Source organism: Melanostigma gelatinosum (assembly GCF_949748355.1).
Source record: "Melanostigma gelatinosum genome assembly, chromosome: 3".
Classification (NCBI taxonomy): domain Eukaryota; kingdom Metazoa; phylum Chordata; class Actinopteri; order Perciformes; family Zoarcidae; genus Melanostigma; species Melanostigma gelatinosum.
In genome coordinates this window covers 9,659,483-9,674,334 of record NC_136636.1, presented here as the reverse complement: position 1 = coordinate 9,674,334, position 14,852 = coordinate 9,659,483, and the positions used below count along the sequence as shown (strand labels likewise).

The window sequence follows — 14,852 nt, the reverse complement described above, 5'->3', positions numbered from 1 at the left end:
ATGATCTGAGGTTTATCTATAAACCTGGTATTTTGGTCTACACAGAGAGTCCTCTGTTGCTGTGACGAGTGGCTTTAGCAGCATCAGTTATTTCAGGGAACACGCTGTGATACTGTTGAGGTATTTCATACACACATCCTGAGTCATGTGACGCTTTCTTTTCCTCAACAACATGCACCTGTGTCAGATGCAACAATGGCTTTTTACCATCACTTAATGAGTGCACTGAAGGCCATGTTCCCCTGTGTGAACTGTTACCGCAGACACATTGAATCCAGCCAGGTAGACCTCCTGGGGCTATGCAACAGAACTGGTTCCCCTGGTCGTGCCGCTGGATGGGAGAAACAGTTGCCTGTAGGCTTAAAGATCTAGCCCAACATTCCTAACCTCTCTCTGGGCTATAAAATGTGGAGCCCCAACAGTCCAGCTCCTCCTCCACCTTCTGTGTTTGTTTTTTGACTCCCTCCCTCCTTCTGCTTCTGAGTGGAAGAGCGGCCTGACAGGATCGTACCATTCTCCAACCACAGGGGGAGTCATTCAGCGGAGTGAGCGGTAGCTGCGGCCGCTTCTAGGGCTTCACGCTTCCTGCCTCCCCCGCTGTGTTTCTTGTGCGTGGACGGGCCCGAGGTGGAGGGGAGAGGTTGGGGAGGGGGTGTTCCGCAGAGGAGAGAGGGAGAACAGCATTTTGAAACCCAGCTGATCAGAGCTGTGGTATTCTGCCACAGAGGCAGGGGGACAAGGAGCGTGACTGGAGACATTAAGAGAGAGGATGCGAGAAAGCAGCTGAAGCCTTTGTGATTTTAGGACGGAGAATATAGAACTAGCAGAGCGGAAGAGAGATGTCTTCCTTTCATGGGGAACTAGCAACTCGTGTGAAGAGAGCGTCTCTGTGGAAAGATGTGAGAGCTGTTGGCAGGGTGGAAATCTGAGGAAGAAACGCACAGAAAAGGTTCAGTCGTGAGAGTGAAAAGAGGGCGGAAGGAACCCCCCCCACCCGTGGAAAGAGGAGCGATGTCCTGGCTGTCACCTGTGTCATGGGCCAAATGGACGTGGACGGCGGTGAGAGGGGGAGAGGGAGAGGAGGATGAAGAGGGGCAGGAGCCCAGCGAGGAGAGGGAACACCGTGGAGAGGAAGAAGAGGAGGAGGAGAGATCTCAAGGCTGCAGGCAAGTGTTGTGCTGGAGCCCTGAGACTCTGTCACAGTGTTGCTTCACATTGTCTGAACAGGAGGACGGGGCATTTTCACACGTGTTGTCATGTGTATCCACCTGTCGGGTTGAGGAACCTCTAATTATATGACGGCAAAGAGGGGGGAAATAAACACTTTGGTTTATCTGCATCAACATCCTTTGTTTACATACAGATTCATCACATGTGTTGTTGTTCAGCGCTGACACGTGTTTGGTGTGGCTGAGGTTGAGGCCGTCACAATGTTTTTCTCAGCCTCACTGGCACGACATCCTGATGTCTGTGGCTTCACAGAAACAACACTCCAGCACTGCAGTCAGATTCGGTTTAGTTTCGTGATGTAATCGTTGCTCACGAACGTGACACACGCTCAAGGCATCATGGCCTTATCGCTGCTCCTCGTGTCATGCTTTGATATTGTCCTCGCCATTGTTCCAAGTAAAGTTTGTGCTGTCTTCCACACTTGGAACATTTTATTACCCCAAAATAATGTGTCACCACTCTACCTTAAATGCCCAAATGCTTGTTTGTTTACTATCCATGCCGTTATCCAACCAGTCACATCTAACTGCGCTGTGATGCATGTGGCCAGTGTTGAAAGTTGTCTGTGTAAAGGACATCGCAACTGTATTCAGTTGCAATGTACACATCTTATTTTAAGATAAATACACACCTACACATTGAATAGTTTGTATGGTGCAGTCTCGTGCTGAAGATGTGACAGGAAAGAGCGGGCTGCCCTACTTCCTCTTTCTCTCTTTCTTTTACTTACCGGTCATCGTTTTCTTTCTCTTTCGTGCCGTCATGACTCAAATGGTGCAGAAGCACAATGCAACATCAGAGGAAAGAGTATTCGGTGTATTTATATATATTTTTGTAGATATATTTATGTATAGGTCTAATATAGATGGATTGGGGACAGTATATACTTGTAGAAAGCACATTAAAGTCCTCTTTGTACATGATGCTACAATATTAAAATGTGTATATATATATATATATTTAAGATTATATTCAGTACACTTCAGATTTGTATCCAAAACAGCATAGTTTTAATATCTTTTTCCCGACAGGAAGCTTTTTCAAACACTTTCATTTTGGCGTCAAGAATTTGTTTGAAAATGATGTAATAAACAATAAAAATAATTGAAATGCATTTCCATATACAGGCTCTTTTGTGGTGTCATCCTTACGATCATTTTTCTCAGATCTTTGCTTTTTTTTAATCAAAGAAATAAAACAATTATGATAGTTTTACGCCTTTAGGTCTCTAAAATAGAACATTGTCAGAAGGGAACATCACTCTGCAGTTGAACTGCAGTGATGAGGCATCAAACAGAAATAAAGAATTGTATTTGCCCTTGCACATATTGCACATATTGTACATATTGTAGTGCAGTTGTTTCACAGTACTGATTAAGCCGTTTGCTTACGAGTACATAGTCCCAGTAGTTATGAGCACTGCTCTTCAGTTTTCGCCTCCTGCTTCCTCATGTTTTGAATGTTTTGGAAAGTTCACGCTCTCTCTCTGTCTCTGGCTTCCACAGCTCTGACTCAGACGGTCAATTCGACACTCCTGAAGCAGTAACTCCTGTCCGTGCCCCTCCAACCTTCCCAGGAGAGCTGGACAACAACAACACTGATGCAGACAAAACGGGTGAGGCCACTGCTGAGCCAACAGAGAGAGAGAGAGAGAGAGAGAGAGAGAAGAAGCAGCAGAGTTGGCGTACTGTTTGAGACGTAAACACACTGCAGTCACAACACCACGGTGAAGCTGAAGGTTAACGTTACAAATACCTACCAGATCAGAAGAAATGTCGTTTCAAGCACACATTAAAGGCAGAGTGTCCCTCCTTGAGTCTTTTGCACATGTGTTTGTCTTCATAGTCAACAAAAGAAAAAACGTTTCTAAAATCGTATATTTGGGTGAATATGAACTTCACTAATGTGTCTGAACTGTCTGCGTGGTTCATCAGAGCACATGCAGTCTGATATTTTTAGGAATTTACCTACCCACAACATTTTAGCTTTAAATTGTACACATTTAAAATTAAATTGAACTGTGAGCACTATCTCAAGTTCTCACGTTTTTTCATGGATCATACAAATGTGTTCAGTTGCAATGTTTTTGTTACAGGTAGATAAGGTTACTGATGCCTAAGTAGTGAAACATGTTCTGCATGCTCGGTATGTGAGGTGGCATGCACACTGAGTTTTTGGGTGTGATTATGGCAGAAGCACTGTCACTGAGAGGAGGAGCCTGTAGCAGAGTGTGGGAATGACCCTTGCTCTGGTATTCAACAGGTTCAACAAAGGGATTTGGTTTGCCCCGTTTTGTATCGGTAACTGATCGAGTTCACAATGAGGGGCGGGACAGAACAAAGCTTGTTATGCAGAATGAAACCATCATGTAGGTCGCTTTTCAAAGAGGTTTGTAGAAGACCGTGCAATTCTCATTTTGGGAGCAATAAACCCTTCCTTTAATTAAAGCAGCTCCGACAACATTTTTCCAAAAGTGTACATTGTGAAGGTCGACCAGTGTGGCGCGAGGAGCGAGTTCCTTTTTGTTTCAACCACAAACATCCCGTCCTGCAGGTGTGAATGAGGAAGTTTGAATCCTGGCAGGCAGGAGTGGAAGTGCCTCTAGAAACTTCTTTGAGTGTAAACATACTGACGTCTCCATTGCTATATCAGCATCAGTCTAAATATGCTGTGACAGTTCATGAATATTTAACAGATAGGTAAAAAGGCACTTAATGTTAAATTGATTACATTAACTGATTGACACTTGAGGATTAATTTGTATGTCTCCTGAATGGACGTATACATTTGTGGTGAAATGCATGATCAACTTGAGTTAAAACATGAATAATTAATGATCAATACCATTTGATATAACTATATGAATACTATGTTGCATTGTTTTAGTTTTAATATTATTTAACATTGGAAAAAATGCTTTGAGTTCAGCGATAATCATTTATATGATATAGATGTGTGTTCGACTGGAAACAGATATGCACAGGTGCACTTTTTACACATTAAAATTAAAGTATATAACAAAATGGTAAACAAATGCAAAATAACGAATTTCATTCATTCAATTTGATCACATGTTTTGCACATTATTGCAAACAGGCATGCTGTGACACATTCTGTCTTTATGAACACAAGAGTGAGAGTCATACTTTTCTATTGAATATGTTGTGGACCTGGATGAGGACATGTTTGTATGGGCATGTTGGACTGCAGGAGTACATTGAAAATGACACTCTGGCAACATGCTAATGCGTGTGGAAGTCTGTAGAAACACAGCAGGCTGTGCTTGTCTCCTAGCAACATAATATTACATGATAGCGAGTATGACAGGCATACTGAAATATGTTGAAGTGTCAAAAGCTTCCCCTAGAGGCAGTACTTACTCCACAGCGGCCGCTGCCCCTTTAGTCTTAAACACAACGCAAAATAAATCATTGCTCTCTTTTTTTTTTACTTGGTTTAAATATCGTGGCCCTCATGATAAGAGATTTCCATGGCAACAGCAGCAATGGGAGCAGTTGGCTGGCGAGGAACCAATCAGATGTCACCTACATCTGAGTTTGGATTTGATTGGGGAGATTGTCAAAGGATGAAGTGTGCATGTTTTATTTTTTTGCATTGTGAATTGTTTTTGGTTAATTCTGGTGTTTTTTCCCCCACAATTCTTCTTCAGATGTGGATCAGGAGGAGCAGCTGATAGTGACTGCTCCGGTTTGGGATCAGGATATTTTGCTCAGCCACAACATGGGTCAAGATGAGCCTGCAGTCCCCATGGGTGCACCACTGGAAGTAAACATCCAGACCCTAGAAGCAGAACAAACAGAGAATCTTTCAGAAGTCCTGGGCTCTGTGTCTGTCCCTGCTCCATCCTCAGTGAAGGAAATTGCTGATGTGGCTAAATGCACAGCGCCATCCCTAGCCCCAGTCCCCGTCCTAGTTGCAGATCCTGTCCCGGATGTGGCTCAACCTCCGGCTCCTACTCCTGCTCCAGCAGAACCAGAGATGGTGGAGTCATCGTCAGAGGCCAAGCCTGTGATGCTTGAGTTCGGTTTCGACGAGGGGACGGTCAGCAAGCCACCTCCGAGGAAATTAGGTGGTAAAAAGTCAATCAGCAAACTCGCAGCTCCAGTTGCTGCTCCAGCTCAAGCTCCAGCTCCTGCTCCAGCTCAAGCTCCAGCTCCAGCTCCAGCAGAACCAGAGATGAGAGAGTCATCGTCAGAGGCCAAGCCTGTGATGCTTGAGTTCGGTCTGGACGAGGGGACGGTCAGCAAGCCACCTCCGAGGAAATTAAGTGGTAAAGAGTCAATCAGCACACTCGCAGCTTCAGTTCCTGCTCCAGCTCTTGCTCCTGCTCCTGCTCAAGCACGAGCTCCTACTCCAGCTCAAGCTCCAGCTCAAGCTCCAGCTCCTGCTCCAGCAGAACCAGAGATGAGCGAGTCATCGTCAGAGGTCAAGCCTGTGATGCTTGAGTTCGGTCTGGACGAGGGGACGGTCAGCAAGCCACCTCGGAGGAAATTAGGTGCTAAAAAGTCAATCAGCAAACTCGCAGCTCCAGTTCCTGCTCCAGCTCTTGGTCAAGCTCCAGCTATAGCTCCAGCTCCTGCTTTTGCTCCTACTCCAGCTCCTACTCCAGCTCCTACTCCAGCTCCTGCTGTAGCCCCAGAACCAGACTCGGTCCTAAGCAGTGAACCTGCAGTCAGTCTAGCTCCAGAGCCCCCTGAGCAGAAACCTCTTGCTGAATCAGAACCACAGTGCAATGGCCTGGATCAGACAGAGCCTACTCAAAAGACTAAAACCAGCAAGTCCAAGCCTCCACCCCTGACAGTAAAGGCCTCACTGAACGAGCTTGCCCAAACAAATGAGGAGGAAGAAGAACTTCCTGTTCCCAAGGCCACTTATAAATTTGACCCTGACCAGCTGGATGACAGCTTCAACCCCTTTCAGTGCGGCGGATCCAAAATCCAGAACTCTCCCCCACCGTTCGGTTCAAGCTCACTCCCCAGTCTCGAGCCACTCGGTAGCTCCTTGCCTGCGTGTGAGGCCAGCTCAGTAGCTCCAGCAGAACCAGAGATGAGCGAGTCATCGTCGGAGGCCAAGCCTGTGATGCTTGAGTTCGGTCTGGACGAGGGGACGGTCAGCAAGCCGCCTCCGAGGAAATTAGGTGGTAAAAAGTCAATCGGCAAACTCGCAGCTAAGAGGCAGAAGGCCAAAGGATCTGAGGCTCCCTGCAAACCTGCACCCGAACCCACAATCTCAGAACCAGTGTCTCAACCAGAGTCAGAACCAGTTTCTCAACCAGAGTCAGAACCAGTTTCTCAACCAGCATCAGAACCAGTTTCGGATCCTCTTCCAGAAACTCCTTTGCCGGTTTCAGACTCTACCGCACTGCTGAACCTTGATGATATTCCTATTCCTAAGTCAGGAACATATAACTTTGATCCGAATCAGTGGGACGACCCGGACTTCAATCCGTTTGGAAGCAATAGTGCGATGAGCGGCTCTCCTGTGCTCCCGAAGAGCTCCTACAGTTTTGATCCAGACAATTTTGATGACTCTGTGGACCCTTTCAAACCCTCAAAACCCATGAGCACCGAGGACTCGTCCAGTAGCGCCCCTCAGCCGGAGGAAAAAGTGAAAGACGAAGGCAAACAGAAAGCAGTGCAACCGGCGCGGGAGAAAAAAGTGAGGCCGATTCCCAAGAAAAACAAAGAGAAGACAATCACGTAAGTCTACGGCAAAATGAAAACTGTCTTTCTTGCCCCAGGAGTTTTGAGATCGTAACATTATCGTCAATATTAACATTCAGATTTCATTTTATGCAGTTTATATGTCATTTTAAGTTTAGATTCACTCCACTGAGCTTCCTCTTCTTTGGCTGGACACACTTAACACTTCATACTGGCCATTGATGTAAATCCCAAACAGGTTATATATAAGCTCTTAGAAGTACTTATAGCTGCAGTAGTTTGGACTAATTTCAGCTTTTCCAGGTCTGTCGGCAGCTTCTGTTGATGCTCAAATTTTCAATGAACACTGAACGCCTTCAGTCACTCACAAACTCTCCTTTATCTCTTCCTCCTGATCTGTTTTACATCCATGAATCAATATCCCCCTCATTCTTCATCCTACTTCCTCTTGTCTGTTACGCAACCCCCAACCGCTGCTTTCGCCTACTGCTACTACTACTACTAGCCCCAGGACATCTGAACAAGTCAAGTTTCTCTGTTTTCTGTTGTAAGTACTCTCACTATCAACGCTCTCTTTCTTTCGTGCATGCTTGCTTCCCATATTACTCTCAACGAGGCATCTGCTTTGCCAGAAAAAAATCATTGGTTTATCCTTAACTTTTAAGGCCATGTACATCATCAAGTTAATTTGTCCTGTTTTGGGATCCTTCCAGATGTTGGGCCGCACTAGAAGGGTTATGCTGGTTATGTATGTAGCTGTACCTCACTTGTTATGGGGCTATGAAATTAGCTCAAAAGGCACAGAAATACTTGCAGCTCTGTGGTTGTAGAAACAGGAGGAAGAAGACGTTTTTAAGGTTCGCTGATTTTAGATCGATATATGCTGACCCTTGTGTTGTTGCTTTGTGCTTGTTTTGTAGGAATTCCTGTAAAGTTCAGAAATATGACGAGAGCCAGGCCTTGGTGCTTGACGTGTGCAATCAGGTAATGTGTGTTTTGTCAGCTGAAATGTTTCACCTTACTGCAGTGACACTGCAATTTCCATTATTCAGCAGCTGTCGAACCTTTTGGCCTCATCTCGTTACACACACACACACACACACACACACACACACACACACACACACACACAAGCTGGCAGGAGCATCAGCAGTGGCACATGCTCTGCAGTGCTGGTTTGGCATGGCGATAGATGTGTGACTTATAACTCTGCAGTCAAGTATAAGTCTGCTGCTACTATTCGCCCTCAATATTATCACCTCCTCCATGCTTCGGAGATATCCTTAACGATATTGTGTAATGCCAGAGTCTCTAAGAAAATGTACAGCACCGCAGTTTGTCAAGGCCCAGTCCACCAACATTACCTTACATAGTGTAACTTCCTCAGGATATTGCATCTTGAATATATTCATGAAATGGAGTTATGTTTGATCTTTGGCATTGTAATAAATTATACTTGTGTATGTCTACAGTAATGTACTGTATCTTCATTTGTTCATTAAGAGTTTCAATTCACAACGGTACACACTTTCCCATATTGGAAAAAGTTTTTGTTGATGCTGCTTGAAACTGATGTTTTTCTTCCTGTAAGGAGTTTAATAGTATATACATATATATTGAGTTGTATTTAATATTTGATATCTGATATCTAAGTATGAAGTGAATCTAATCATGAATCCCATTATAATGTGGATCCTTTCTTCCTCCCTTCTCTCCAGGAGGAGGAGGATGAGGTGGTGGCTCACACCCCAGAGATCAGTCAGCGGGTTCATCACGCCACTGATGAGGAGAAGCTTGCCTCCACTGGCATTAAGAGCCAGACAACAGACAGCCAGGAGGAGAGAGGAGAACCTGAATGCCAAAAAGAACCTGCGAAGAAACATCCAATCGATGATATTTCTTTTATGGATGGTATGTTTAGATCTTCAAACCCTCAACTTTCCCTTTAAGTCAGCTTTAGTGGAAGGACCAACTCCCCTTCACAAAGCCATGTTCGTTTATATTCTGTGAAACAAACAGAATTATTAAGTCTAGTTGTGCTATCGATAGTCCTGATATCTGGTCTCATTTCTTCCATCTGACCTTCTAAATTGTGATGTATTAATGATCGTAGTATTTTATATTTTTTTCAAACTTTGAAATCAAATCCGTGGTCTTATTGTGCCCCCATTTAACACTATATGCAAAAATTAGGAAGAAACAAAATCTATTTATCATATTTTTGTTTCAAAATTCAATCTCTTCCTTTAAAACAAATAATGAAGTAAGCTTTACCGACCCATTTCAACCCACAATATCACAACATCCATCCGTCAATCATCTGCAACTAGAGGTGCCAGTTCCAACGAGATGAAATGGAAACTGAACAAGAAGAGTGATTCAGTTACATAATTCTCTCAGTTACTCTGTTGGAGAATCTGCAATGCCCCAAGAAAGTGTCGAACTTAATAAAGGAATAAAATGGAGCATGCAAGCTCAGCAAAACCCTGTCCCAGATATAAGAAAGTTATGAATGTTACACTGGGGAACAAATGTTTCCCATAGTCTGTGTCTGTAGTGCAAGTATCGCACCATCTTCTCAGTACAGAAACAAGGGAATCGAATAAAAACGAGACAAATAGTGACCGAAAGATTACGGTGTGGAGTAATTAGGGCAGTTAACAGTTGTCATTTTTCATTTAATTGTGTGTTGTTGTTTTTTCTCCTCAAAGGTCCTGGCAGTAAAATGACAGATCACAAGGAGGAGAAGGACACCTGCTGTCTGAAAGATGATATGGTAAGTAGACTATAGGAACCACAGGGAGGGAGCAGTATGAATATTTAAACATGACCGGCTTGTTTGGCACCCACAGTTTTTTATCTCATTTACTAAGAAGCTCGTCTAAACTATTCGCCAGTAGGACATACATTTTTCTGCTTTTTAATTTTTTGCTCTCTTATATCCTGATAGCTGTTTTGCTCCAACAATTTAATAATTTACTCACAAGACATTTTTCTAAGATAACCACACTTGCACCTCCTGGTTATACAAGTGTTTGATGAGTAAAATCAACACACGTGTGAACAGTTTTCCCAGAGTGCACCTTGCAAAGACATCATGTGATCTGCAATGAAAAGTTAAAGCAGCAGATGAGGTCATTAGTGACATGTCATATAAGGGATCCGCTTACAAACTCTAAGGATCATGGATGTTCTCGTCAGATCTTAGGCTGAGCCCGCAGTATGTTTTTCTGCATGTTCCACAGAGTGAGATATCGATGACCCAAACAACAAAGATGGCCAGCAGTGAGGTCCAAGACACAGCGGCCCTGTCCCAGGACAACATGCCTCTGAGTGAGATGGACAAGGCAGGAGTGCTCACCCTGATCAGAGAAGAGGTATGCCACTGTCCGAAAGAACCGGTTCTCCTTTGATTATGTGAATCCGATGATTGCTAAGTTTATAGATCTTAACATTGACCTCGTCATGTCCAATCAGATCATGACTAAAGAGATTGAGGTCAATGAGTGGAAGAGGAAGTATGAGGAGAGCAGAACTGAGGTTTTGGAGATGAGGTATGGAGCTTCACTGTTTCTCTTGAACCTTGCTTCACATTTAAAACAGTATAAATATAGATAATAAATATCAATACCTTGGAGAAATAAAGCTGACAAATGTTGCACTTTCTGTTTTTATCTTGACAGGAAAATCGTTGCAGAGTATGAGAAAACGGTTGCACAGATGATTGGTAAGTTGCTGCCACCTGGTGGTGGTGAAGTCTACATGCACTTCATGCCACCAGAATGTGTGTGTGTTTGTATGACTGCTCCCCAACATTGTGAGACGTCGTCTTTTGTTGGTTCCTGTTGCAGTGCGTAGGATTTGAAATGAACATTTGACAATGAGGTTCAAAATGTCAACTCTTAGCCTCATGTTGAGAGTGTTTACATCTAGCGCTGATCTTCTGTATTCTACAACGGCCTAAAGGCTGTGGCCCAAAACGTCCAGCAGACGCACCCACAAGGCTGAGAGTTGCTTGTTGCAGTGTGTATGTGAATGACATCAGCTGACAGGAAGTAAACATCGACTCAAGCTGTGGCCTATCGTAATGCATGCATCTAGCCCTTTAAATCTTGTATTTTGACTCCTCTGTTGGTTGCAGAGGACGAGCAGCAGCAGAAGTCCCTGTCCTGCAGTAAGTCGGTCAGGCAGTTGACCGTTGAGAGGGATCAGGCCATAGCCGACCTCAACTCTGTGGAGCGCTCCTTCGCTGACCTCTTCAGGAGGTATGAGAACATGAAGGGAGTGCTGGAGGGCTTCAAGAAGGTCAGTAAAGCTTCGGTATGAATGTCATGAGATGCTCTCCAGCCCGCTGCCACGTATGAGCCAGGTGACTAGACGTTCTCCGCATGTGTCTCTCCAGAATGAGGAGGTGCTGAAGAAGTGCGCACAGGACTACCTGATGCGGATCAAGCAGGAGGAGCAGCGATACCAAACCCTCAAGGTGCACGCTGAGGAGAAACTGGACAAGTAAGCTTCCAAGTCTGCGGTTTGTGATTCCTGGATAGAATCGTTCGGCAGGTTTTTAATAATGACACAGTCTTTCCTTGTGACGATCTCTCTTGTCTCCCTCGCTCCCGCTCTAACAGGGCTAATGAGGACATAGCACAGGTACGTGCCAAGGCCGACTCTGAGAGTGTCGCACTCAACGCCAGCCTGAGGAAGGAGCAGATGAAGGTGGATTCACTTGAAAGAGCTGTCCTTCAAAAGGTAGGATGCTTACAAACATGATTAAGATTGATTCGCTGTGTTAAACTGTTTAAGTGGAAGGCAGGGTATGCTGAAAATAACACTCTGGATGATTGAGGTTAAAACCCTTTCACGAACACATTTAGTTTGTCTGTTGGCTCTGAGTTGATACAAAATAAATGATAAATGTCCTCCAATCAGCTCTTTACTTATTGCACCAAAAGTAACTTTTTGTTGTTTTTGCTTTGGAAAAGTATCTCCTGCTTTGTACAGTTAGATCGAATAGATTTTATAGCAAAATCCCACTCCTGTGGCTCTGTACAATGTAAAAAAAAAAAAAAAAAAAAAGATGCAGATAAATGGTGTTCAATTACATTGTTTTCAAAATTGCTACTTCATCATGTGCAGGCGTTCTGCACAGATTTTAGAAATGCTCTTCTGCCAACACACTGCCGCTTTATCTAACACTAGGGGGCAGTGTCTCGTGTACTAAAACCAGACTCTTCCTCTCTCTGTCTCTCACAGAATCAAGAGATCGAGGAGCTCACGAAGATATGCGATGAACTGATCGCCAAGCTGGGAACAGATTAAGAGGCCTTTAAATCAAACTCTCACTGCGACATTGATGTAAATACTGTACATGATCACACTTAAGCACACTTCAGCCTCTTTCTCTCCCCCCTGCGTACACGTTTTTGAAAAAGCAACAACATTTGAAATACAGATGGTTGCTCTTTTCAGACTGAAATATGAAACCAGAGCAATCATTTGTCACACTGTTAATTATGTCATGGCAGTTGTAGAAGCACAGAGTTATCGTGAGGTATATTTTTAATAATTTTGAAGGAGATTTATTGATATTTGGGGAAGGATTGACAGTAAAGCCTCGTTTTATTGTTCAAAGATTCATCCACCTTTAACTGTTGTGTGTGCATTGGTTCTATGACAAAGAATTTACATTTCTGTTTTATACAGTGTGTTGAGCACAAAACTGTAGGAAATAACGTTGGAACTAAGGGAAAGACGATGTGGAGACACAGCACAGACATCTTTTAACACAGTGCGTCTACACTATAATTAAAGGTATAATATGCAACTGATCACCATCACTTATGAACCACTAGAAGTGTGTTGCGGTGTCCGTACCTACAGGAACCCTGTCCTCTGCCTGTGTTTTCTCTTTTCGTCTTATCTTGCTCTTCTGGGCATCAGCAAAGAGCTTTTGCACCCCACATTGGGGATGTGACCCCCCAGCCAATAACCAGGGTGTTCTGGCCCGTTCTCATTCCCAGTTCAAACACAGCCGCTTTGTCCCGCCCCTTGGCGCACCGAGGCTCACAGGTTTGTGAGGAGGTGCGCATGTGTTTATTCGTGCCTCAGAAACATAACTGCCGTGAAACAATCAAAAAATTATGTTTTATTCTTGGTTCTCACTAACGTCGGGCAATTGAAAGTGACAATTTGACGACCGATATTATACCTTTAACTGCGTTGATGATACCGTCTTCTCTATTGAGTGACTAAACTGGTCCTTGTGTATTTGTTTCCTGGCCGATAGAAAAATGTCTTGCTGCCATTTCCTTTTGTGATACAGACAATTTAGTTCTGTTGGTTATCTTCGTTCATCAGCAAATGAACTATAAGGTAAGTGATATTACTTATATACTTTATATAGTATTTCTTAAGTTGCCTTTGAGTTTGTTTGACTGTGTTTCACATTGTAACATATACAAGTGTGTGATGAAGTCCTCAGTTATGCAGTTAAACCACATCATGTACATTTTGCCGACCATAAATCTCTGCGATTGTTAAATATGAAGAGCACTTGAGAGAATCTTAGATTCTGTTTCTTATTCATTTGATGGTGGTTTGATGGTGATGACACTTTGCTCTTATTATACTGTCATATTAAACCATTTTCTTGTTCTGCGTTAGTCCGAAAGTTAGAAACATTCTGTTGTTGCCATGTTTTTGGACTGTATTCATATTTTGTGTGAGCCCAAATGTTACTGGTGTGCCTTTATTTAGTCTATTTTGTAAAAAAAATATAGTTTGCTATGTTCCTCCATGCCGTTGTTTCCAAACATTGTGGCCAAAGTATGAATATTTTATGATCAACAACATCCTGAACAGTGAGTAATAATGAGTTTGCAGTAAAGTTGAAAGTCTGTGATTTGGCAACCAGGGAGTTCATCAGTAATATATAATAATAATAATCATATCCTCATTGCTAGCATCAGCATTTTCTGGTCCGATTAAACTTGAAGGAACGCACAAGTTCGTTTTCGGTCGGATGTGTTTGAGATATAAAGGACAAGTTCTTCTGTGGAAGCCTTGTTTCACGTCAGCACAATCAATTGCCAAATGTCCTTGTAAAATGACATGAGTTTCAGTGTGACTCTGTCCTACTGTAGTGGTGTTACATTCGTCTGACAGTGCTTTTCGATGCAAATACATTGTTGCAGTACAATATGTGTAAATTTTATACTTTATGAAAAGAATATTGTTCTTAATATTTGTAAAATTGAAGAATTAAGTATACTCAGATTGTATGTGAATGGCTATATTTTGTGAATTCCTGAATAAATGGTTAAAATTTAATATATTTACTCGTTTGCCTGAATCATTTAAGCGGAAAAGATAATGGGTCGAAAACACGTAATGTCTTTGTTGTTCCTGAAGCCACTATCACTGCAGCGATGAACCAAAACAAGCAAACTCTGACATTTTTTCATTCCTACAGGCAAGCCAGACACCAAATTGCGTTTTTATGCACGCAGCCAATGTCCACTCCTGTTGCTTTTTACAGACATGTCATTAGTGGCATTTTGATTGTGAGTCAAGAGGCTGCAGTTTCCTCCTGCAGTCAAAATGAACAATTATAACAATGTAGTCATAAAAGTATGAGCAAAACAGTCTCTGGTCATATGGCATGGTCCACAATGGTGACGTGTCAGTGATTTTGCGAGCAGCCGCCTGTTATTTAACCATTTCAATATGCATTTCTGATGTCAAATTTAAAATAAGATAATATCACAAATAGGGTCAAATGCACCTCTGCCAGCATTAAACAGTTAAGTGGATCCATTTAACAGAAGAACGGACGGACTGCTGGTATTCTTCACCATACAATCCACAACAGGTGAATGATGTTTACTCAACAATTTAAAAAAGATGACAATGAAATGACAATTGAATGGAGATGTAGAA

At 43.0% G+C, this 14,852-nt stretch overlaps 1 protein-coding gene across 1 annotated transcript; it reads left to right on the top strand.

Annotated features, from left to right (window-relative positions):
• Positions 1 to 722: 722 nt before the first annotated feature.
• On the top strand, positions 723 to 14,234 carry tacc1 (transforming, acidic coiled-coil containing protein 1). The gene is made up of 13 exons (XM_079297053.1): positions 723 to 1,166; positions 2,736 to 2,845; positions 4,901 to 6,950; positions 7,835 to 7,898; positions 8,633 to 8,825; positions 9,626 to 9,690; positions 10,160 to 10,291; positions 10,392 to 10,468; positions 10,598 to 10,641; positions 11,056 to 11,219; positions 11,317 to 11,423; positions 11,543 to 11,663; positions 12,168 to 14,234. The coding sequence occupies exons 1-13, from the start codon at positions 1,012 to 1,014 to the stop codon at positions 12,231 to 12,233; spliced, it is 3,348 nt and encodes a 1,115-aa protein (XP_079153179.1). The 5' UTR covers positions 723 to 1,011; the 3' UTR covers positions 12,234 to 14,234.
• Positions 14,235 to 14,852: the final 618 nt, after the last annotated feature.